The sequence below is a fragment of the Amphiura filiformis genome, chromosome 19 (genome assembly GCF_039555335.1).
Source record: "Amphiura filiformis chromosome 19, Afil_fr2py, whole genome shotgun sequence".
In the NCBI taxonomy this organism is placed as follows: domain Eukaryota; kingdom Metazoa; phylum Echinodermata; class Ophiuroidea; order Amphilepidida; family Amphiuridae; genus Amphiura; species Amphiura filiformis.
Genome location: NC_092646.1, coordinates 27,483,300 through 27,510,713, shown reverse-complemented (window position 1 = coordinate 27,510,713; position 27,414 = coordinate 27,483,300). Strand labels below are relative to the sequence as shown.

At 37.0% G+C, this 27,414-nt stretch overlaps 1 protein-coding gene across 1 annotated transcript; it reads right to left on the bottom strand.

Annotated features, from left to right (window-relative positions):
* Nucleotides 1–7,585: 7,585 nt before the first annotated feature.
* On the bottom strand, nucleotides 7,586–7,921 carry LOC140140476 (uncharacterized). Its single transcript, XM_072162236.1, has one exon. It carries the CDS (start codon nucleotides 7,919–7,921, stop codon nucleotides 7,586–7,588), a length of 336 nt encoding a protein of 111 aa, XP_072018337.1.
* Between the last annotated feature and the right edge of the window lie 19,493 nt (nucleotides 7,922–27,414).

Genomic DNA, 27,414 nt, shown 5'->3' with positions numbered 1-27,414 from the left:
ATCGACGGAAACTCTTACAATAATACTACAAAGTTGCCAAAAAAATGACAAATTTGTTAGAAAATTTGGACATGCATCCCGCGTTTCCAATTGAAATACACAGGAAGACACCCGCTGTGCCAAAGGTTACTTTTCCAGACATCCTGTCTAGATGTCAGCGCCCATCTGGTCACGTGGGCATTAAATTAAGTGCCTTTAGTTAAATGCCTTAAGACGACTGCTAACTGCTCGGACGTTTAATATGCACAGCTTGACTATGAATAAATATATCCTACATCATAAAATATTGAGAGTTAAATTGATCATCATTCTTGTATAACAATAAATACGCAATAATACAAACATATACTAGAGCAGTAGGTGATGAAGTAAGAATTAGGCTCATTTTCTGTCACTAAATAAACGTGGTATAACAAGTTAGAGTGTTGTTTGGATAAATTCTCCCAACTGATCCTTGTGTTACCTTTTGACCCTAAGAGTATTAGAGTAGCATTTGTATTATTTAATTATTATTATCATGGCCCCTAATGACCCTGATATGACCTTTGGTCTCTACCTGAGTATAACTCTTGAAGCTTGGACCAGCGGCGGGTCTATCCGTCACTAATCTCCTCGATTTAAATCAGTCCCCTTAATGTTAGGTGTAAATATAGTCTCGCGGGACATCTGGCTACCGGCTACCGCGTGACTCTAATAGCTAGTAACATGATACAAACGGTCAGATTAAGAATGAACATTACTACTCATTCCATTGGTAAGATTGATGACCAAATGCTAGCTCAGGAAAAATACGAGCAGGGGTTTCCTCCCAGCAATCCATCATTCCGATTTTCCAAACTTTGAGCATAATATATTATCATATTTTCCATCCAAAGTTATGTATGGGTATTTTATGTATTTCACTAATCCATAATGATGTTACTCTTGATACTGACGCCATAGCCCTGTCATAAAATGTCATGCATCTAAAGTGTCACTTTATGTTATATCTTGTGTAATTTTTCTATTGATCCTAATGTACACTGAATATTAGGCGCAGGAATAAAACGCAGGAATACTAGAACAAGTTTTTGATAAATCGTCTCGTTAATGACAACGTTAATTATGTGTTCGGAAGATGTCATCAATTCTGGTTATTCCTGACGTAGATATGGGTCGAAAGTAAAAGACGTCAACAGAACTTGATTTTGAGATTACAATCAAATCTAATGCTCTTGTCACACTACACCGAATAGGTCTTCCGTACAACGGATGGTATTTTAAAATCCGTTGTTGTTCGTCAATGATGTTTTATGTTCTTTTTATGTCCTGCTATCATCCGCCAAATGTTTCGTGTTATGATGTTCTTGTAATTTTGTGCATGCATAAAACTTGAAACAGAGTGTACCGAATACACATTTCGGTATTTATCCGATGTGTGTTCGTATGGTGCTGCATATTGCCGGAGTTTGTTGCCTCTCCTGTCTTTCATGTTCGTTCTTTGTTCGTTGCACTCTGGCCCGTGTTCGTTGCAAATACGTTCTTGAGGCCTTCACCACCGGATAGCTATTTTTGCATTCGGTGATGACCAGACCCAGACCGTGTTAGTGTCACACTCCGGATCATAATTGAATTTTAGCTCCTTAGATTTAAATCAATGTTCGTTTTATGTTCTTCATATGTCCTGCTATTATCCGCCAAATGCGTTTCGTGTTAGGTGATGTTTGTTTAGTCCGTCGACAATACGTTTCAATTTTTGTGCATGCACAAAACTTGCGGGTGTGCCGAATACATCATGTTCGGAAGTATGTGTGTTCGTACTGTTCTGTAGATATACCCTGGGTTTGTTCGTTATTCTTTCGTTTATATACCGCAGGTGTTTGCAAGGTTTCGCAGGCGCTTGTGCCGGATGTAGGCCTATGGCGAACATGTGCATCGATCATGGGGGGGAGATTCTTTCTAAAGGGTGTGTGACGCAATATCATATTTCCCCCAGTACTTTAGTAACTGACAAGTAGAAAAAAGGGGGAAAGGAGAGAAAAAAGAAAACAAAATTGAAGAGAGAAGAGAAGAGAAAAAATTAAATTGCACCTAATTTAGTAGGCCTATGCATGTAAGTAGTATTGAGCATGTTGAGGGAGGGGCACTTTCTGAAGGGTAGAGGACAATATCAAATTCACCAGTTTTAGGTTGACAAGAAAGAAAAAAGACCATGGAAAAGGTTAAATTGTACGTTATTGAGTAGGCCCAGGATATAGTACTAGTAAGCCTAAATATAGACCTGTGATTATTAAAGACAGTGCTTAAATGTGGTTCCATGGCCCAAAAGCCTGTGAAAATTACTGCCGGCCCGTCGATATGTAGGGCCGTGACATTTTGTCACCAAAGTCAGTATTTAAGGCGGACTTAGGTCTATTACTGACTTTAACATATCAATCCATGCATGCTTTACCTGAAATTACAGTCTGAAGTTTATATCTAAGTGTCAGTGGATCAGTGTAACATTTTAAATTTTGCAAATTCAGTTCGGGCCTTGTAAAATGATGCACCAAAAACAATTTTCCAAATTTTCCATTTTTAACACTAACTTTCTACACACTAGGCCTAGGCCTAATAATGTAAATAGGCCCTACAGTCCCCATGCAAATGGCTTCAATTGGACCTTGAAAAATGGACAAGTCTTCCTTTTTGCTTCTTTTTTGGACATCCACGTGTTATTTTTAAAACAATTGTTTATATTATATAATAATGGTGAAAACTTTTCAATGGCTTCAATTAGGCTTTCATTTCACCAATTTGCTGCTGTTTCAAACTAAAATAGTACCCAATAATAGTGCTAAAATTGATCCAAAAATGACAAATGGCTTCAATTGGGTCTTCATTGTCCAAAGGTTTCTCACCTCTATTGCCCCCGGACGCTGGTTGCCCTGATATATCAGATTTGTAGCCCTTTTGTACTTATTAGCCAATATTTGACCATTTTCGTCAAAGTTTTCCCCTTAAAAGTTGTCTTTCCCCACTTTGTTCACCCTCTGAAAAAGTACTTGCTACGTCACTGCCTATAAGGGGTCATTTGTCGGACGTTGAACGATTGAATATAAAACGCCTGCAGGATTATTAGCGGCCACAACGCATAGAACGAACGTCGGACCCCAAATCCAGACATTTGTCGGACGTTGACCCCCAAATCGTCATTTGTCGGACGTTGAACGATCAATATAAGACGCCTGCAGGATTATTAGCGTTCACAACGCATGAGAAACGAACGGGAATCGGACCCCAAATCCGGTCATATGTCGGACGTTGAACGATCGGATATAAGACGCCTGCAGGATTATTAGCGGCCACAACGCATAGAGAGACGAACGGAATCGGACCCAAAATCCCACCGAATCTTCTGCCGGACTGGTGATTTTTCCACCGAATAAAATATTTTTGTATTCGGTGATGTACGTTGATCCAGTCCGTCGTAGTGTGACAAACCTATAAGTAAAAGGCGGTCACCACTACTAGTACTACAAAACTTTGACTGACCAGAAATCAATAGAAAGGCATTCGACATGGCAAATAATGGCAAATAACTAAAAACGAACCAACAACTCAGTTTCATAAGATATAAACAAAACGTAATACCGATGGTTGTTTACTGATAACAGAACATTGGCGTACACCCCGCTTATGGCCACAACGCCTATAAGCAAACAAACCCCAGCACACTTTACTTTCTTATAAAGGTGGACAATAGTATGATTGATCTCAGGCCTCACGAAATACATTATTGCTTGAACGACATATATTTTTAAATGTATCTATAATATTATGTTGTTGACCATGTTGACGTAACGCCTTCTCCTGCTTTGCAAACATACAAAAATGCAATTACTTAGCTTCTCGCAAGCAATGTTCAAACCTCAGAACTCATTCTAATTATGCAGGTCTTTGCCACTTCATAGCATTTTCTTTGACGAAACAAAAATAGCTCATTCATTTGCCGAAACGAATTGAGGCTTCCTTGACTCATTTCTTTTAAGAATTATGTATTTATATTAAGAATTAAGCTAGGTTTATAGTTAATCATTCATCCCCACTTCAATCTCTTTCAAATTGCGACTTCTGAAGGCCTCTGGAGAATAAATAAAAAAGTTTTAAAAACCGACTCGGCCAAACATTTTTTGCAAGGTCCTTTTTAAGCAGTACGCTTAATTTGTGAAAGGAAATCTACAAAGCATTATATTTAACACGGATAATGTCTAATTAGTCTGCTGTTGTTGGCTAATGTGATAGCTAGTAACATGCAATTTGAGGTTGTAGTAGTATTTTGAACATTTTCACATACATGACCCTGATAAGCTCACATAACCTTTGACCCCTATGTGTGTACAACCTATATTAACTTGGGTCAGTGCTTCCTCTGGCCAAATTTGGTCAAAATATTGGCATAAAGCGTCTGGCACTAGTGGAAATTAAAGTATATCAGTCGATTAATTTCATTTCGAGCGTAAGAATTCACACAGATTAGTGCAAATTCCTGATTATGTACTGAGCTACTGTTACAGTGATATTTTAGTCCCCTTCACTCGATTAATATGACCATTATTACTTGGATTATCTGTTTCCATTAGGCCATATTTACATTTTGTCAATTTACTCATTTCATTTCCATTTATTTCAGTTACCCAAGATCGATCGATTTACCATGTTTTTATACACTTAACAAAAGTAGCAAACCCTTCTCCCTATGAAAGTGTTTGGTATAATCCAGAAAACCACGGAAACATTTCCTTGTTTTAACTTTTGTTTTATTTTTACATGTCAATTTGTAAGCGCTCATTAGCAAAGTCATAGTTCATTGAATTTACAACCGGGTGACAGCGACGCTAAAAAGGGGGTCTTAACAGCCCTACATAATTTAGTACGCGTCACCTCCAAAGTGGGAGTGTCCCCCCCCCCCATCACTCTGACTAAACTTCTTTGATTGATGCAACGACCCAAGTTATGTAATCACTTCGATGTCGAATAAAAAAATATAACACTACATGTCTTATAAACCTATATAAGGGACGCACCATTAGATATCATCAACGTGGGGGCTTGGTAGTTTTTGTAAAAAACAAGTCACACCATCTGATCAATAAAAATTGCTTCACCTCAGACCCCCCAAAAAAAAAAACCAAATTGCTCCACCTCGGAGCTGAAAAAGATTTGGTGGCAAGGGTGCTCCATTTTTCATCAGATATATTTATTTTAGCTTCAAACTGGCAAGTATTTTGTTCGCATTTGTTTGTGAAAAGTTAATCTGTGAGCGAAAACACTTGATTCACTCCACTTCAAAGATTTTCACCAGAGTCCACCCCAAAGTCAAGAAAGAAATCTATGCCACATGATAATGGGAGCCATATGTAGGGATGGATCTGAGTATGGTTTTGGTGAGATATCCTCGCATGAACCTATATTTTGAAGAAAATAATCACAAGACATGGATCTCCTTTGAAAAAAATTAATAAAAAAAAAACATGCTAAAACCATTTGAACCAGTAGCGTACTAACCAGCGGGGGCAGGGTGCTCCCTGACAAGAGTGCCCGCATAACAAAAAAAAAAGAAATCAGGAAGGCATTGTTTCAATAAAAACGTTTTGGCCCGGTTTTTGGAGGCTTGAAGACTTAACAGTTTATATGTAGGCCCTACAGTCTCTCTAAAAAACCCGGTATATGTACATATCCCATCAATAATACCGGTTCAAATTGATGATTATTTTTGTTTTTTCCCAAAAAACCTTTACTTTTCCCCTCTGACCACGAAATCTGACTACGCCCCTGATATGAACTCATTTTAACATAAGAAGAACGTTTTTCGTGCTACGCAAAATTTAGATGCTACAAAATGTAAAAATATTTGCTTCATAGAGGTGCTAAAAAAATGCTTCACCGAGGTAGGCCTAGTAAAAAATTTGTCACGGCCAAGCCCCCCCCCCCCCCACCAACCTTCATATCAAATGTTGTAATGTTGTCCGCTCAGCTGGTAACATGCCTGCCCAGTCAGGCATTGAAAAAAAGTCAAATTCTAGACTGATACAAGTCTCTCTTCGTTTTTGAAAAGATTTAATGTGAAATGTTTGGAAAACTGCCACATAAAACTTGACTTACTAGTGTGTTGAAATAAGCCCTCTAAGAATAACATATGTTTACTAAACACCTTGAAATAAAATATATAGTAAGAAGGAATCCGAAGAACAACTTTATTGCCCTATTTGTATGAACATAATAAAGCAACTTTAATAGACACTTGTCGTCTCGGACAGAGACTAGCTGCCTGCATGCATCAGGGACCGCGTTCAAAATAAATGATACCTACTTGGCAAGTTACTATATTTTGGTGAATTTTTTGTATTGAACCATGATCTTTCCGAAATTAACATTCAGAGAACACCTCAAAGAAATATAAATGTCCCATATATATCTTTACTTTAAAGTCGAAGCTGAATTACATTTAAATTTGTCGGCCAAAAATGTGATATTTTTGAACTTTGTCTTATACCACTTTCATGGGAAACGAAAAATTACAACAAACCTGACGATTTACAAGGAATTTCAATTCTCAAAAGAAAACGGTTTTCAGGCTATCTTGCACACAAAATAGTTCTTGTCTCAAAAACCAAAAGAATAATGCGTTTTATCTGTACTTTAAAAAAAAAAAGCTTCGGACTTTTGGTCTCTAATTTCGTACCACGACAAAAGAAGTACAGTACATACATCTGACACAAAGCATACATCCTTTTGGCCTGATATGGAAACGTAATAGAAGGTAGTTAAATATACACAAAGACCACAGATGGGAATTTGTCTTGTGCTTTCACCAGCGGGATCATCAGTTGATTGCCACCTGTCTTGGGGAGTTTCGGCCTTCTTATAATCAAGACTCCCTCGAGGTGGGGCCGGCAGTGAAAGAAACACCACCTCCCGCTGGTGAGCTACTAATAAAACTAAAACTATGCTTCTAGCATCTGTTGCTAAATAAATAATCTGCTTCTCAGAAAATGAAACCGGCACAGGCCAGCTAACCAAAATAGAAGATCAAGCACCAGTTAGCACCCATACTATGTCAGTATGACAAAGCAAGACGCTTTGCCCATATGGGGATACGCCATCGCCGTCAAAAGGGGGATCTGTGTATATGAAGAGCCCCTTACATCCACTTGCCCAATTTTGAGATCACATCACAAAATCAAAATAATCACTGATATCAGGTGTTTTTCAACAAAAGCAGTTGGGCGGGATGCTCATCCTACCCAAGCATCCCGCCAAACACTGATTTTGTTGCAAACCCCCACATATCAGTGATTTTTTTGATGATTTTTTGATGTGTTCTCAAAAATGGGCAAATGGATGCAAGGGGTTTTGAAACAAAGCTCTTCATATGTACCCCAGATGACCAAACTAGTCTGTAGTAAGCGGACGGGATCAGGCGCCTCTAACCCTACCATGCAGCTGGAATCACTTAACCCTAGCTAACTGGAGTTGATATGAAGGAATGAGAACAAGTAAAAGATATGGCTAGCTGGCCTGTCTGCTCTGGCTGAGGATACTGACGATGTACTTCACTTCCAGATTATCTACTCCTCTGAATGTACTTGGACCACACCCACGATGATCCTGATTCTGCAGCCTCTGACGCTGCCCTGCTAACTGACTTTAGCTCTCTCCTGTTGAAGCCTAAATCTCGCAGCCACTTCTGCAAAGAGTGTGCAACAAAACCACGGCAGCCGACTTCGAAGGGGTAGCAAGAAGCCTTCCAACCTCTATTGCATTCTCCTCTCAATTCTGAATACTTGGTCAATTTTCTCTCATGAGCTTCATCAATGTTGTCTTCCCATGGAACAGTCAGCTCTCCAATGATCGCCTCTGACCATATGACAATATCTGGACGCAGTGTGGTGATCAACATGTAGCTTTTCACCCTTTTCTAAACTTGGTCCCATTTATCACACTAACCGCGAAATGTTGGATATCGAACTAGTTTGCCGCGCAGGGCTTCAAAGAACCACTAACCGTGAAATATGGATCTCCAACTAGTTTACCCCGCAGGGCTACAAAGAACCAATACCCGCGAAATGTGGATATCCAACTAGTTTGCCTCGCATGGCTACAAAGAACCACTAACCGCGCAATATGGATATCCAACTCAAAAAAATCATCAATATCTACCAAAAAGCGTTTCAAAACGTAAAAAAGGGCCAAAGTTTAAACAATCTTTCCTGTGTGGCTTCACCCTTTTTAAAACTTGGTCCCATTTATGAAAGTTTCTAAAGACCCATACAAAGTCATCTATACTTGTTGGTTTTCTTAGTTGTCAGTGTTTATTTCGTAGAGTAAATGAATTAATGTTCGTGCGTGATTGAAGTTTTTCCGTATAGACTTTAATGATTTTGATTTGAGTAGCAAATACTCACTTTCTTAAATACTCACTTCTTCGTCATCATATTGGATTCTGCGCCTTATGTACAGATGTAGGGCCTATATGCAGCAGGTTGACATACAGTCGATTTGCTAAGTATAATACTCCACTACTCTTTATGACACGCAATATAATATAACATAAACCTTCTAATGTTTTTGATAATGCAGTTTAATTCGCCTGTCGAATAAAAACACAATTATCTCGGTGGCTGAAATCGCCTTCCGTAGTGAAGTCTCGTGATAGTTTCACATTTATCCCGGTGGCTGAAATCGCCTTCCGTAGCAAAGTCACGTGATAGTTTCGCGGGCAGGACCTCAGCGCTGTTTGCCGCTGCTAAGGTTCATTCTATGTCAGTCAAGCATTCAGAGCGGGCGTAACATATTTTCCCACCAACACTCCCTTTATGTCAGGGTTGATCGGATTAAAATTGATCAAAATAGTGGACAGGGTGTCAAAAATGAGTATCGCAAGAGTGAGACAAATCACATAAAGGTTTTATCTTTAAGTCAAAATGTAATTAAGAATGAAATGAAATCAGAATATGTTGGATGTCACTGTTCTTTGTGTTGCATAATAGTATGACGGGGTGGGTGTACGTGTGTGAGTACTTCATTTCAGCTTCAGTTTCTATCTCAGCAACATGTTCTATTCTGTTGCGCAGCTGTAATATTCATTCTCGGTGAAATAGTGTGGTGAAGTTTGCTTCTGCCTCAGAAGCATTAGTAAAATTGATTTTAATTTGTGCCATTTTGAGTCTGGAAGGAGAAAGGAAAATAATTGGTTGATTGGTTAGAATATACGGATGTTCTTTCCGTGCGTAATAGTATGACTAAGGTGTGAGAGTGCGTGAGTAGATCATTTCAGGTTCAGTTCTCATTCAGCAACACGTTTTATGCTGTGGCGCAGTTATAAATTTCCATATATCATTAAAAAATAGTGTGGTTAAGTTGCTTCTTCTTCAGAAGCATTAGTAAAATTGTTAAAATTTATGCCATTTCAGTCTTGGGCGGTATTTTGGTTGATGAATGTTGTGTATAGCGGGAAGGAAGGAATCAACACCAGGTTGGCATGGGGTAGCTAGACAGGGGCCAAGTACTATGCCCTCAGAATTTTTTGTTCAACAAAATATAAGTAAAAAGGAAATATTGTGATCAAGTTTTTATGAGCTTGCGCAGCCGGCTAGTTATCGCGTTGAATTCTAGAGTAGGCTGTCCTATTGTATTTAGAGTAGGCATCAATCAAACTCAATCTCAATCAAACCACAATAGTATATATGTTACTCGCCTATCTGATATTGCTGACTCTTTTGGATTACACCAACATGTAAACGACATCACCCGAAATAATCCAGATTCAATCCTGGACCTTGTTTTCAACACCAACCCTGATCATATAGCAGATGCTGCCGCCTCTGAAAAGTTGGCCACATCTGACCATTACATGGTGACATTTAATATTAAAATCAAAACCAAGAAACTTGTCGCCCCTTACCGCAAGGTTTATCAATATGCTAAAGCCGATTGCAAATTGCTTAATGCTCTTATTCTGGAAACCAACTGGGACAATATCATCATTGACAATGATATTGATAATACTTGGAATGGTTTTGTTGAAACCTTTTTTCTTTGTGTCAATAGAGCTATACCTAGTACAGTTAGGCGTTCTAGAGCCAAACTTTGGGTTACTCCTGACATTAAAAAGCTAATTTCTAAGAAACACAAGGCTTTCAATAAAGCTAAAATGTCTGACAGCAATCTACTGTGGAACAAATATAAATCTCTCCGAAACCAGGTAAAGTACGCTCTCAAAAGATCATATCAAGATCACTGGCTCAACATGGTCAACAAAAATGACAATATGAAAAGATTTTGGAGTTTTGTTAAGTCATCACGCTCTCAACCTGAAAATATCTCTTTTAATATTGATAACCTACCATGTACTGCTCCAGACTTAATCGCTCAGGGATTCAATGATCTTTTTGCTAGTTTCTTCACACATACTGATGATACTGTGGAAATTACATCTCCAGAACTCATAGTTGAACCCTTTTCCAACACCAGGTTTAATTCTGAAATGGTTCTAAACAGGATTAAAAAATTGGCTGCTGATAAAGCCGTCGGGCCTGTTAACATCTCGGGCCGTATGTTAAAGATGTGTGCTCATAGCATAGCCCCAGTTCTTGCGCGTATCTTTAGTATGTCTGCTGCATTAGGCAAATTGCCCATGGGTTGGAAAATAGCCCAAGTAGTCCCTGTGTACAAGAAGGGTGATCGTTCTACTTTGTCTAATTATAGACCAATTGCCTTAACGTCCGTGGTTGGTAAAATGCTTGAGGCTCTCGTTTGCGATGAGCTGAGAAGTCACCTGCTCACAAATGGTCTCATGTTTGAAAATCAGCATGGGTTCTCTCCAGGCAAATCATGCACCACGGCCCTTTGTGAAGCCACCACAGAATGGCTTGGTGCCCTCGATCGTCGGACTAATCCAACTGCGCGTATCGATCTTATATCCGTGGATTACAGCCGCGCATTTGATTCTATTTCACACCATGTTCTCATTAAAAAGCTTCATAAGACCTACGGCATTCGCGGACCTTTATTGCAATGGATAACATCATTCCTTACTGGCCGTCGACAACGTGTCATGTTTCGCGGTGCTAGTTCTGAGTGGACCAATGTATTATCTGGGGTCCCTCAGGGATCTGTTTTGGGCCCACTTTTGTTTAATATATACGTTAACGATCTTCATCTTCATCTTCAGTCTCCCATGTACGCTTATGCTGATGACCCGTTCATTTTAGGATCATTAAAGATGACACGGATATTACTATATTGCAATCTGATCTGGATAAATTAAACTGGTGGTCAAACAATAACGCTCTTCAATTAAATCCATCTAAATGCCAAGTCATGTGCATTAGCAGGCGCAAAAACAAACCTGTTCCTGTCTACCATGTCAATAACACTAGTCTTGCTACTACTGATAACCTTCGTCTCCTGGGTGTAACAGTCTCCAGTGATCTTTCGTGGAATTGCCATGTCAACAACATTGTCAAAAAGTGCAATAAATTACTTGGTTTTACCAGAATTGTCGCGGGAAGCAAGAACTCCTATGTTCTACTCAAACTTTACCAGTCGCTCATTTTGCCAATATTAGATTACTGCTCGCCTGTTTGGAATGTTTACAAGAAATGTAATATTGATAAATTGGAACAAATACAGCATCGTGCTACTAGGTCAATTCTTTGTCAACGTAGGGGGATCAATCATATGAGGACAGACTCAGAACTCTAAATCTCACAACTTTGAAAACTAGAAGGACTTATTTGTCTGTTTCATTCGCTTGTTCATGTCTTACTAATGCCAATCCCTTTCTTTTTTCCAGGTGGTGTGTTAATACGAGACATGAAGCTTTAATTTTAAAACAATCAATCACTCCTAAAACAGATGCTTACAAAAACTGTCTTTTAGTTAATTTCCCAGTGTTATGGTCTTCAATTCCATCCGATATCAGAGACTCATATCTCACCTGTAACAAGTCTACTTTTAAATCTCAACTCAAATCTCACTATATGGAGCATGATGATTAATTTGTATTGATGCCTTTTTGTATTTTTTCCCAATATGATTTGTATGTGTGTGGTCTGCTGAGTTGGGAGCGCTGCGCCTTGTGGTGACAGTGCTCTTTTGTGCTTTCAGTGTTCCCCGGCAGCTCAGTAGACCCAATTTGTTGTTTTGTCTCAATTTTTGTTGTTAATTGCCAGATGAATAAAAAAAATAAATAAACAAATCATAACCTAGTGATGTATACGATATCATAAGCTTTCAGAGCATGGCAATGTGTGTCAAGGAATCTGGGACAGTTTTTTTGATTATTTGTGACCTGTCACGGCGAATGAGCCGTAAATTCCTCCCCGGTCAACATTGTTTTATTTCGTGTTTAGAAAATATACATCATACGCTTTAAAATGGTATAGTATTTGCCTTCAAACGATATCCAGTAGCGGGGTTATGGTTTGTTGAACTTTTCTCCTTCAACAAAATGGTAACTTTTTTCGTTTCTACGTGTGTCTCTTTTTCCACATTGCTGGCAATAAATGAAGAGCTTATTTCCAAACCGTGTTAAGTCCACCCACCTTCAAAATTGAGATTTTGATGAAAATGGGTAGTGAGTAACTGGGGCTATCCAGCAATGTGTGTGTTTTTTTCAAAAATTATTCAAGTCCCGAAATATTGACACACAAAGTATCGATTTTGTTCCAAAACGTGTTAAGTCCAATCCAGTTTGGTAGCAAACTGTGTTAAGTCCACGAACACTGCCCTTGTGGGTAGCTTGTAGGCAAGTAGCCTGGCATAGGGCTTCCAATAGTTAATCGCCCAAGTTCTGCATGATTGATAACACTGCCTTGCTTTGCGTCTTCGTTCTTGTTTGGTCCTGAGACTAGTATGCTGAATTTGGTCTGCATAAAAAGTTGTTGTTGTTGTTGTTGTTGTTGTTGTTGCTGGGTTTTTTTATTATTAGTAGGCCTAGTTTGTATGAGATTTCTTAAATATTTGATAGATACCTCCAGAAAGACATGAACAAAGTGGGAAGGGGAGAGGGAGTGGTTGTAATAGTAGAATTAATGTTAGACGATGGTGGTAGAGTTAGTTTGTGATATTATTATTTTGTATGATTATCAAAATGTGCTACTAAATTCAGGGTATTATTTTAAAGTTAAAGGTATAAAAAAAACTTAGGACTTAAAGACTTAAAAACTTACGACTGTCAATATGAGATTAGGGTGCCAGCATTGGGGGGTGGGGGTGGAGGGGGAAATTGTGATAATGTGATAAAACAAGTGGATATTTCAGGTCATCACTTATTGTCACTGAAATGATGTTTATTCAATTCTGAGAAATGCAATACAACTAAGTTTTAAATTTTGAACTATTTTAAATGTCGAATTTTGGTACAAAATGTGGGAGGAGGGGGTTCGAGATGCAAGGTGTTTTGTGGCAAAATTGTGTTTTATAGTAGAGAGAATCACATTTTGATTGTTTTTAATAACTTTGTTATCTTTTAAGACTAGTTTGAGAAAAATATGGTTAGTTCTCCGTTACAGACACTATGTTTTGTGTCAAAATGTGTTAAGTCCATGCCAGAAATTGCATTTTGTGTCAAAACGTGTTAAGTCCATGCTATTTTTAAAACAAATTAATTTATTTAAAAAAATCAAAACTCTCTAGATTTTAACTTTACATGTTTTTATGGTCCTATATATGTCACCTTCACTTCACTGTAATTTTATAGAAATCAAACTTTTTTTCATTGCCATAATGAAAATTCCTGATTTTCTTCAAAGTGAATCTTGTGGACTTAACACGGTTTGGAAATAAGCTCTTCAAATATCAAACAGTCATAATTGGCGGTCATATCAAATCATCCCCAAGTCAACGAGGTTCAAGAAAGTGATTTCATTGTTAATTATTGGTTATACACGTAACGAAATATTATAATATACAGTACTAGAGCAGGCGCACTGAATGGTCTATTGTTCTATTGTGTCCGATTTGAGCGCTGACATATTGGAAAAAAATATGAGAGTGTACATTCAACGTCCAATTTTCGAAATTGGGTGACTTGTGCTTGGCAGGTGTAAAATATGACTGGGCGTTTTAAATACGTAACGCATAAAGGCATTGACATCATCGAATGGCTGCCTATAGTGCTGTTAGCGTTAGGCCTATGTGGGGGGGGGGGGCTATGTTTAGTTTCTATAATAATTATTATAAGGCCTACATTTATTTGTCATTTCTTTCTTTTCCTTTCTCTGTACTTATTCTTTCCTTGCTAAAGTATCACTCCCTCTTCTTATCTCCCTTCCCTTCTCCATCCCCTCATACTTTTTGTCCCCTCTCATTCCTATCATTTTCCTTACCTTTCTATTCATTTACTTCTATTTATTTATTTATTCTCATTTCTTTCTCTTTCTCTCTTCCTCCAGCCCCCTCTCATTCTTCATGTCCCCTCCTCCACCTCTTCCTCCCTCATCCCCTCCCAAGACTTCTCACAAAAGAGCTGCCCCCCTTCAGTACGCCACTGTTTATGACATTCTCCTTCTTAAAATAAAATAAAATGTGAATTTGTGAAACAACTTTTATATAGGCCTATACCGGTATACTTATTATATGTTACATGTATACGTAGCTATTACCATTATACAGTACTATAGGCATGCAGACATGGCAGCCTTGATGTGTAATCATTCAGCAAGCGCATTCAATTTATTTAAATGAAGCACCTACAGTCAGTGGGGTGACAACGAACTGTACATCAGCTGCTAATGTGTGCCTTTTGTGCTTACGGCTACTCAATCACACCCTTGAGTGTTATGGTAACAAAGGGTACTTTTCGTTCCAGTAAGCGCTTTCACGCGACTTTCGTTTGATCACTTATTGACAGTAGCCTGCTAGGTAAAGCGTTAATACACTGTCGGGTCAGCTTACCGATTTAATGTCGGAAGCCCTTTGTCCCAAACAAAAGGTACCTTTCGATGAATAGCTTGTCAGATTTCAAATCGGCACAAGTGAACAATGCGTTACATAATCTATTGCCTCTCCATCTTTAATAGCTCCATGGTTATACATACCTACACAAAATACAATGCCGGATAACCCACCACTTGAACAGGATTTAGTCAAAGCAAACAAAGACCAGATATTAAAAATTCTATTGCCATCTAAGGTAGAAGCTTATTATCCTCTTCAATAATAGGATTATTGATTGATGTATATCTATCAAAATGAGGCAGATGTCGCGCCAGCTAGAGTTGCCGATGAATACGACCTGCATGCATATTTTACACTGTATCTCAGAATACAATTTAGGGAATTTACGGGTCATTCGAACTGTACGGTCACATTTTTTTTTAAATGATCAATTTAATGTACATAATTATACATATATCACATTAATAAATTCTATTTAGTCTTTCCAATCTTCGTGGGTAGTTGCCTACTAGAAGATTTGGCGTTGGTTTCTGCTGATGCCCACCATGTAAATCTAAATATGAATATACGAAAATAATATGAAAATGAGAAAGGGATCAGCCATTTAATTTCTTTTGATATATGTAAGTCCGCTGCTTTTTATATTGTCATCGTTAGATGCAGTCTTTATATTCTATCCATTGTTAGATGTAGTCTTTATATTTTCTCTATCGTTAGATAGTGCATCGCCAGTATCTAATCCTGGCGAAATAGTTCCCTGTGTGTTAAGGGAACTTTTGGTTTATAGGCGCAACTGGCTTTCGAAGTAGTTGTTTGGGAGGCTTGGTCGGGTAATTACTGCGAGCGAAAAAGTTGACCATAAATCAATAAATTTTAGTTGGCTGATTCCAATGAATTTTCTCAAAGCATTGCATGAATAAATTGTGCGTTCTTTCTGAATGACTGACAAGAGGTCCAAAAATTGGTATGAGGGGTTTCTTTATTTCAGTGTCTGGGGATAATACATAGCCTACGTCTTAAAACTATAAGTGCAAATTGTTGCATGTTAAGATTATGACCCGTTCTTCATGTTATTACGACTTTACTAAATGGGACCAAGTTTTAAAAAGGGTGAAAAGCCACACAGGAAAGATTTTTAAACTTTGGCCCCTTTTTTACGTTTTGAAACGTTTTTTGGTAGATAGTGTTTTGTTGTACGATATTAAATTGGATTATATATTGATCAACTGGACTCACGTTTTTGAGAGGCTACAGTATCGCACCTTATCCTAGGTGCATCTTCAGGCCGTCTGATGATCTGTCGGCAATTGGTCACTGACCAGTGGCGAGGTCGTTGATTTTGTTGTACGATAAGAATAAAATATATTCTAAAAATATAAGAAACGCGTAAAAAACAATCAGGATATAGTTTCCAATTTGTGGTCAATTTAAAAAAAACCACGCCCTGGTGAACATGGTAGAGTATACTAATAGACTTATATACATCGTGGGTATATTCTTAGTAGTAATTTTATCCGTTAACAAGAAATATAAATAAAACAATACACTTTAAAATTGAGGATGGTCCGGTGGTTTTTGTATTATATCAAAAACGTTAATAGGTGAGGGTTTTTCTCATTCTATTACGTGTATGAAAACGTGTTTCTAAAGGTAAGAAGTGTAGTTTCAGTATTAATACGATTTATTTGCTGAACAGAAATGGACAGAAAAGGAACAGAACTAACGAAATAAATAAGTGGGTGTGATACTTTTGGCAGCCATGATAATACAAGACACTATCATATATGTGATGCGAACAAAATCAGTCGGAACTCGGAAATATTGATTTTGAATATAGAAACAAAGGAAATATTTCCTTTTGTTTCCTATTGTTTTGGAAACTCTTTAATTGCTCATATCTTTGGAACTGGTTGTTCGAGTTCAATGGGGTTTTTGGCAAAATGCAGCTTTGTAAATGTTTTTACTATCCTATAAGAAACTGTAAATTTAATATTTCCGAGTTCCGACTGATTCTGCTTGATCGCATCACATATGTCTACAGCAAATCATAGGTACCAGAATATGCAAATGATCCTTTGATTTTTACCCTGTTTACACCACTCCGTATTTAATGTAAGAGTGCAGATTATTATCTTCTGCATGAGGACAGAATAGTGGTGCCGGATCGATAAGAACGGTGAGGGCCCGCGCAGGCTCCCGGGAAGCCTGCAGCCTATTTGCAGCAATATTAGCCCCACGGTAATTGGGACCATTTTTCAAAATAATGGTGACATCTTGGGTAAAGTTATGAATTTTATTCAAATTATATGAACTGAATAAATCTACAAAGAGTAATGGCCTGCTGGAGACAGAGAACCCAAGTATTAATAATGATCAAAGTAATCAAGTGAAATTGACTGTAAAATGATGCATTTGCTCAAATCTGTAAAATCTGAATTTTTACGCTCGAAATGAAATACTACGTAGTTCATTACACAAGCAGCTATTAATCCCTAAAATATCCCGTCAGGAGAATTGCTTTACTTTACGTCGTTAGAGGCGTCAGTAACTTCATTCTACAATTTGGTCCAAGTAGTCATAATATGCAATTCTTCAAATGTCGTTCTCTTAGACATGCATTATGTATTTTCTCACTCTTATATGGGTTGTTATCATTATAAGTTGTTGCTGGAAAGATGGAAAATTCTTCACAACAAGCGATGGGGGTAAGTTTACTTTAATATCCACCAAATTGGATTTTCCTTGGTTAGGCGAGGGGCTGTGGCTAAACATGGTTTAATAAAAATTCCTTTTGAAAGGGAAATACATAAAAGGATAAGCAGAGTATTCTCCCGTTTGTTATCAATGCAAGTCATTGCAAGCCTATTGTGATTTTCCTTAGTTAGGCAAGGGCTTTGTCCAAACATTGTTAAGGCCTAAAAAATTGTTTGATTGGCGTAACCCGACCGACCTAAAAATGGTTACGGTTCGCTATCTCTAAGGTTCGCTATCTCTAAGGTTCGCTATCTCTAAGGTTCGTTATCACTAATTACGAAAAAAGTTCGCTATACCTAAGGTTCGATATCACTAATTTTGAAAAGGGTTCGGTATTTCTAAGGTTCGATATCACTAATTTTAAATAAGGTTCGCTATCTCTAATTTTAAATAAGGTCCGCTATCACTAATTAATTGAAGGTTCGCTATCTCTAAGGTTCGCTATCACTAATTTAAAATAAGGTCCGCTATCTCTAATTTTAACAATCCCGGTATCCCTAAGGTTCGCTATCTCTAATTTTAAATAAGGTCCGCTATCTATAAGGTTCGCTATCTCTAAGGTTCGCTATCTCTAAGGTTCTGCTATCACTAATTTCAAATAAGGTTCGCTATCTCTAATTTTAAATAAGGTTCGCTATCTCTAATTTTAAATAAGGTTCGCTATCTCTAATTTCAAATAAGGTTCGCTATAGCGGTCCTTATTTAAAATTAGAGATAGCGGACCTTATTTGAAATTAGAGATAGCGGACCTTATTTAAAATTAGAGATAGTGGACCTTATTTAAGATTAGTGATAACGAACCTTAGGTATAGCGAACCTTAATCTAAATTAGTGATAACGAACCTTAGAGATAGCGAATCTTAATTAATTAGCGATAGCGAACCTGAAACAAAATTAGTGATAGCGAACCTTAGGTATAGCGGATCTTTATTGGAATTAGTGATAACGAACCTTAGAGATAGCGATCCTTCAATAAATTAGTGATAGCGGACCTTATTCAAAATTAGTGATAGCGAACCTTAATTTAAATTAGTGATAGCGAACCTTATTTATAATTAGTGATATCGAACCTTAGAACTAGCGAACCTTATTCTAAATTAGTGATATCGAACCTTAGAAGTAGCGGACCTTTTTTTAGGTATAGCGAACCATTTTCTCTATTAGAGATAGCGGGATTTTGATCTCCATAGACTTTACACGTTAGAGATAGCGGACCTTAGAGATAGCGGGATGTCACCCTAAAAATAGGCCCTATCAATTTACACAATTTAAATTGTCGACCGACCTACCCTAATTTTTTTATGTTAATCAAACAATTTTATTAGGCCTTAATAAAGCTTTTCTCAGTTGAGTGGTGTTAATGAAATATCTTTATCTTAGCATGAAAGTTCTCTTATTATTATCTTAACATGAAATATTGTTATCTTAATAGTTTTGATGGTTGACCCTATGTTACCTTTTCAGTTTGCAAGTTCTGAACTTCCCCCTCTCGGCCTGCCAAAAGTTGCTTCCCCACTCACAGCCTGCCACCAAAAATCCACCCTTTTGCACGTGCCAAATTTGATGGATTTGCAAACCTCAAATGGTCTACATATAATGCGAGCTCAACAAACTGTACAATTTGTTTATTTAATCGTGTCCGTAATGTTTTCCAATAAAGCCTTCTTAGAGTACTTTATTTAAAAGGTGCCTCATGAATGTATCAACAATCGCTTGCCCTCCCCCTCCCCGACCTCGGCTTGCCAAAAATTCTTGCCCCCACCCCCAAAGTTGCCCTCATCTCACCCAGGGCTCATAATAATTACACAGCCCCCAAAGGAGTGCAATGCTTGGGAAGAAATATGGCTATCAACAATGTTGACTGTTGTTATTCTGGTATAAACACAAATTATGACATTATAATGTATTTATTTATTTATTTGCAACTGGTTTGAAGTCCAATTTTATTGTTGACACTTGATGTCAAGTTTGCTCATTAAGCAGTGCGAGAAACTGAGCGACTATTAGCAATTATTCTAAACATTTTGATTATAGGCGTGGCTCAAAAGGTATAATAAGTTAGGTGAATAGGGGCTTAAAATCAGATGAAATATGATCAACAAAACAATAAATAAATAAATAAATACATGGTAAAATGTATCTTAGAATTTTGGATTCCGACGAAGATTTAAACTGCGATGATAATATTTCACAGTTATGGATAATCTGTTATATATATTCAATAAAACATGTGTCCTATCTTCAGTTTATATTCGTAATTTAAGCACATTAAAACATAAGGTACCATCACATAATTATCATACTGTATTATATTTCGTGTACCCAACATTTTTACTACCGCGTTTTTTACCTCAATACCGTAAAGGTTCGCCTAATGGCGCGATGGGCTCCCTTGACAAAAGTTGACAACCTAAAAGTTCCCTCCCGTAATATTCTCACCAGTAACTAAGGGCACGGAACCTTAATTCTTATTGGGATTTCAGAGGAGGGAGCTCGCTATTTGCACATGAAATATATCCCCAAAGCAAAGGATTCCATGTGCGCCATTAGGCGAATCTTTACGGTATTGTCTTTAGTAAAGACCTTGCTTACAAACTATTATAATATAGAAACATTCTGTGAAGACAAATTTGACTCGTCCCCCAGCACACTCGGACTCCGAGTCAAGCGCTGGTTTGACTCGGAATCCGAGTGTGCTGGAAGTCATTTTGCCCTCGCAGAAATAAGATTGTTTCATTGAGAAGAACAACATAAACATTTTACTCGCAGTATAAAATAGCCTACAGCTCCTTCTGTCCATATACATGTATACTGTATAATAAGAAGTGTTAACTCTTATATTTCGTGTTACATAGAGTTTAAAATAAACAGTCAATGACTAAAGTTTACCTAACCTATTTCAATGAGTACAACGTAATATAAACAGATAAAGGAAAACCCGAATTTGAATTTGTTTCAATTTATCCAGATGCCCGGCTTATAAACCAAAGCAGCATACTACGCGTAAGATTTAGCGGGAGTTTTAGGCACATGAAGAGAGATCATGTCTATTCAGGAAATCCAGAAGTTTTGCTTAATGGTACGAAGTGGATTAAAACCTGTATATCTGCGTCTTTGATAGAGACTTTGGATCTACTTTGTGGAACTCTTACTCCGTTGGTTCTATTAAATGAAACTGGTGACGGCGTCAGTGAAGAAATAGTTTACGAAAGCTCGCATCTGCTTCTTCTCCATGGATACGACACAGATAATCAGGAATTATTCAGCTATTTATTCGAAGGATACAGTGAATGCAGAGATATAGACAATACTGAAGTTCAGCCTGATAATTCTATAATATGTCATAAAGGTAATTAAATGTGAGTCAACGCAAGTAATAGAGGCGTGTGTCGGACACTTGAAATTTGATGTTTTGATGTTACAGCAATGTCCATTATGTTGAAATTCAAGCTTTTGACATAATTTGTCATAAAGATAATTACATGTGAGTCAACACGATTAATTAAGACGGATGTTAAAAATGGGCAAATGGGTGATTTAATCCAACAGTAAATAAGTCATTAGTAACATAAATTTGAAAATGGATGATTTAGCCTGTTTAGTAAACAGTAAGGTCCATCACAGGTATAATGACTAGAATTCTTGTCTTCTTTAGGGCTTACATTTGCAAAGTTATGAACGGTTAAATCATGAAATGGCACACTATTCAGACAATTTGAAGTTGATGCAAACCTGTTTCATTATTCCTGTCGTAATTCAATCAAAGTTACCAATCAAAACACTAAAATACACCAATCCTACTGCATACTCTTTTAGATAAAAGCATCCTTTCCAAAGTAGCCAACTAATTACACGTTAAGGTTGCATTTCTGGTGCAATAACAAGTGGAATATTTTAGAAAAGGAAGTATCACAAAATTTACATAACACACCAGTATTAAAAAAGAGAAGCATCTACATTATCAGCCACTCAAAACTTCGATGCAGTGATTTAATTTATTGAATAGTGAAAAGTCATTATAACCGACCAAATTAATGGTTATTACGGAGCCCCTGAAGTGACATGGTAAAAATATTTTTTTGGGATGTTAAAAATATTTTTTCGAAATTATCTCGAGATAATAAAATTATCCTGGATAAGATCTCGAGATAATAAAATTATCCCGGGATCTTTATCTCAAGGCCTTGTCAATCACATAAATGTATAGTCGTTTTTAATAGACGCCCGTACTGTCAGGTGTGCGTACATCTGATTAGGAGACTGTTGCAAATGCACCGCGCATGCGCAGACCGGGACTTTAAAAAACCAGGAAATTACACATCGGAGGTAAACGTTGCCGAAATGAAATGACAATACTCACAATATACAGCCTTTTATTTTCATCAGAAGTATAATGGGATAAAACCAATAAATATGCATGAAAGGTGAAAACAAAATTACATATGCTAAATAATTTGACTTGATTGCTCAAATAAAGATAAAATCGACAGTTTTCCTCACACGAATACCGCCCAAAAACCGAGCCCAAAAATGTCACAACATTTCTCTCCAAATTCATGCAAAATTTCCCCCCAAAACTGCTCTATTGTGGCCGCAATTTTAGATTTTAAGACCTGAAAATTAAAAATTAGCTTTAGCATGGGGTTTTATTTCAACCATAACTTGAAACACAACACTGGACTACTAAAAGTAAAGTTACGAAGCAAATTGGAGGGTTATTTCAGAGCATAGCACCAGTTTCACGCGAGAGTATTCGAGCGAGCATACACATGATAGACATCGTATGTACAAGGAACAGACCTGGAGTTGCCCCCGCGGGCTGCCGGCTGGAGTGCCGTAAAGACAGCTTGATGCAGTCGTCTTCCATGGCCTGGGTGGGGTTTGTTTATATGTTTGTTTGTTTTGTTGTTTAAACGGTCGCGGTCGTGTGGAGACACACTTGGGTCCTGATGGGACCAGCCAGGTTCAAACAAAGTGCTCAAGCCAGGCTAATCGAGCCTATATAATCATGCTGGCTATAGGCCTACCTCGAAAGAAAGGAGAGAAAAATATTCGCAGATAAAAGAAATTTACTAGAATTAGAAACCCTTGTAACCCCCCCTTTTTTTTTTTTTGACATGAAAATTATGAGTCAACCCCATAGAAAAGCATATAAACTCAATTTTCCCAGGAAAATTTGTGGTCATTTTTTTCAGGCTCCCCTTGGGAGGGTCCAAATTTTTCAGGCCCCCCTTTTGCATCAGGCCCCCTCTAACAAGTGTTTGTGAATGGTCCCTTAAACATCGCATTCCCCTTGCTCCCTCCTCTGTCCTGGCTACGCCACTGTTGTCCTTGCACTTAGCCGAGTCACAGATCTTGCTATGTATACAGCTTGTGGTAGAAAAGATCTCGGGATAATTTTATTATCTCGAGATATTATCTCGATAATTTTATTATCTCGAGATAATTTCATTATCTCGAGATATTATCTCGGGATAATTTTATTATCTCGATATAATTCTATTATCTCGAGATATTATCTCGGGATAATTTTATTATCTCGAGATATTATCTCGGGATAATTTTATTATCTCGAGATAATTTTATTATCTCGAGATATTATCTCGGGATAATGAGATATTATCTCGGGATAATTGTATTATCTCGAGATATTATCTCGGGATAATTTTATTATCTCGATCTCGGGATAATTTTATTATCTCGAGATATTATCTTGGGATAATTTTCTTATACCCAAGATAATTGTATTATCTCGAGATATTATATCGGGATAATTTTATTAACTCGACATAATTTTATTATCTCGAGATAATTTATTATCTCGAGATAATTTTATTATCTCGAGATATTATTTCGGGATAATTATATCATCTCGAGATAATTTTATTATCTCGAGATATTATCTCGGGATAATTTTATTATCTCGAGATCATTTTATTATTTCGAGATATTATCTCGGGATAATTTTATTATCTCGAGATAATTTTATTATCTCGAGATATTATCTCGGGATAATTTTATTATCTCGAGATAATTTTATTATCTCGAGATAATATTTCGGGATAATTTTATCATCTCGAGATAATTTTATTATCTCGAGATATTATCTCGGGATAATTTTATTATCTCGAGATCATTTTATTATTTCGAGATATTATCTCGGGATAATTTTATTATCTCGAGATAATTTCCGAAAAAAATATTTTAACATCCCCAAAAATATTTTTTACCATGTCACTTCAGGGCTCTGTAGGTTATGGTTGAACAAACCGGATGCTTATTTTTTTTCTGCAACCATAACGGGACGCAAAATGCTATAATCATGTTATAACCCATAGGAAAGGTATTAGGGTTAGGGTTAGGTTTAGGGTTAGGGGGTTAGGGTTAGGGTTAGGGTTAGGGTTAGGGTTAGGTTTAGGGTTTAGGGTTGGGGTAAGTGTTAGGGTTTAGGGTTAGGGTTAGGGTTTAGGGTTAAGGTTAGGGGGTTAGGGTGTTAGGGGGTTAGGGTTAGGATTAGGAGATTATATACGTATTTATTAGTACTAATATACTAGTAATAGTATATTGTGTGTATGCACTTTATTCCGTAATCAATATGTATGATAAACAAACACCTTTCTGGCACAACGACTCATAGCACAGTGGTGTAGGCATTAGACTATGAATCCATAGATTGTGGGTTCGAACGCCAGCTAAACCGTTGTAGAATTTTAATTCTAGTAAATTTCTTGTTATTTTATTAAGTAAGAGGAGATAATAATGGTAATGTTATATCTAGCCTCATACTTACATGTATGTAGGCCTACTATGTGTTATCGTGTTGCGTCCCATTATGGTTGCAGAAAACAATTACGCAAACCGGATTACCCAAACAAGAGTACTGGGATTCTCTCGATCGGGGTTGTTCCATCCAGTGTACTTACAAATTTCTCATGACGGTCAAATGGGACACCCTAGCGAAATCCCTACTGGTTTGTACAGGGCCTTTTAGTTACAGTCAATTTTCTCCGCATAGAAAACACCAATTTGTTTTCCTTTAGTAATTATTGGGAGTTTATTCCCCTGATAAGAAATCGAACATTTTGAATTTTTTTACCAAGAGGTATTTATTTACGGACATGTTTTGTGATTTTCCCCATTGAGTACAACGGTAAGTGTCCCCTTCGTGTCCGAGGGCGCAAGATGGAACAGCCGAATGGGATGCAGCGATCTATCGCGAGTGACGTCATGCCGACCAACAGAATATCCTCAGTGGCGTAGCCAGGGGGAGGGCAATAAAAATGCATGAAAATTGAATGCGTAAATAAACAACCAAACGGCGCTGGACATGACTAAACAAGAGAAAATATGAAAATGCTAGTTCTGTCGTGACAGTCATCATGTTCAATTTCTCTCAAAATACTTTTTAACCATTTTTTCAGTAGTGCAGTTTTCAGTACACTTCATGTTATTATTATTATTATTATTATCATTATCATTATTATTATTATTATTATTATCCCAGCAAACACAAAACGTTTTCGACATCATTCGCAAAAGGTTATAAAAAGGCTCTCAGAAAATGTTTAAATGTCGGGTTATATAAAGGTTATATTAAGAGTTTAAACATGTTTTGTTAAGATGTCGGGTTATATAAAGGGTATTAAAACGTTTTAATAACATTCCAAAAACATTTTTGAAAACTTAATACAAAACATTCTATACAGAATGTTATTTTGTGGTTGAAATAATATTTTGCGGAAAAAGTTTGTCCAAAATATTTGCAATAACGTTTTAAAAACGCTTTCATGACCTTTATATTAACCCGACATTTAAATGTTATTAAAACGTTTTGTAAAATAACATTTAAAGAACATTTCTGTATTTGCTGGGTGCAAATATTTTAACATAATGTTATTTAAGTGATGACAACATATTTACCAAAAAGGTTGGCAAAAATAGTTAACAATAACATTTTGAACACATTTTAAAAATATTGTTGTAGTGTGTTTTCATACAAAATGTTTTAAAACGTTTTCATGACCTTTATATAACCCGACATTTTAATGTTATTAAAAGGTTTTATCTAAACCAAAAGTCAAAATATAACTTATTTAAAATGTTTTTACAACGTTTTTGTGTTTGCTGGGATTATTATTATTATTATTATTATTATTATTATTATTATTATTATTATTATTATTATTATTATTATTATTATTATTATTATTATTATAGTTATTGTTTTTGCTCCATGCAGAGTTGATGGTGAAAGGTGCACCAAGTGTTCGTTTGTTAGAAGATGGACACAGTTGTCGTGATCATTGTGATGAAGGACCCCTCTTTTACACGGACAAACCCATCTCATACCGATGTTATTGCGATCCTATGTAAATTGTTTTGGGACTGTTGCTTTGACTATGATATTGTTTGCCCTCCAAACAAATCTTCCACAATAGGTGATACTATCATTTTACAGGAAGTTAGAGATTTTCATTTATCGTCATGTTCTAATCTCTTCAAACTTGATCAAGCTGTTGACATGGTAACAAAATGTTCACCATCTTGGACAAATGTATTTGTCAAGGAAAGATGCGAATTAACCGATTATGATATGACCTTGTCATTAGGTTGGCCAATAATTCACGTGACTAGTAACCTTTTATTTAAGAATATTTATTGCGCTGTATGTAATATGATTAATCTGTCTGAAATTGTGCTTATGCGTATGAACGAAACACGGTCTCATCGAACTCATTTTGTGGGTGTTGTTGATTACAGTACACGAATAATATACGTAAATCACGAACTAAGAGTTTGTGATTCCTCAGTTCGTAGTCAATGCCCGCAGGATTATCATAACATATCGATAAGCTCAGCATGTGATAGCAATTACCAGGATATTTATTTTGTGTAAGTGGCAAAGACCAAATACCGGTACGCAATGATCAAATCCCATATCAACCGCATGACTTAGGGGAAAGAATACTCTATAAGAATCCACATTGCGCGAGCTGTAATAAGAAAATTGATGGCGTACCATATTGCGAGAATGATCCATATCTCTGGCCTCGCCCTTCTATTTCGCCTCAAACGCCTCCGTCATATGAAATTATCTGGAATTTCAGGCCCTTAAGCAGGAATGAATTTGATCAAGGGGACTATTTATGTACCAAAAGCGAAATATATGATTCCGTGAGTAAAACTTGCCGTTCTATAACTTGTTTAGAAGGTTTTACCAGGGATGGGGAAAATGTGTTCCGAATTTCGAAATGCCTTGGGTTCTACATGTTGGGTACTTTGGTCATTCCTTCACTGAGATCCTTCACGAAACGACAGAAAAAGAACAGACATGCTTTCTAGATCGTCTTCTTGAAAACTGGTCCTCAGTCCTGCCCACCAGGGGTCTGAATCAATTGTCTGGTTTCAATTTCGGTTTTAATTTTGTGCGTACACGTGATGGACACATTAACGATACAAATTATGGAATCGCTTTGACACTAGATGGAGAGATGAATTCCAACTTGTCAAAGGTGATTGAAGGTGTTGATGAAATTTTGTTATCATCGCACACAAGATTATGCAACATGTCAAAGGTGGAGATCGTATCTCTCTTTGAATACAATGGTAACCTAAATAGACACAATTGTTCTGAATGGTATCAGACGAGTCCTGATAATGTCACTCTTGTTAATACAACAATAAAAGAAACGGCGTATCGCATGGATGGTAAATTTGCCATTCCTTATTTTGTTA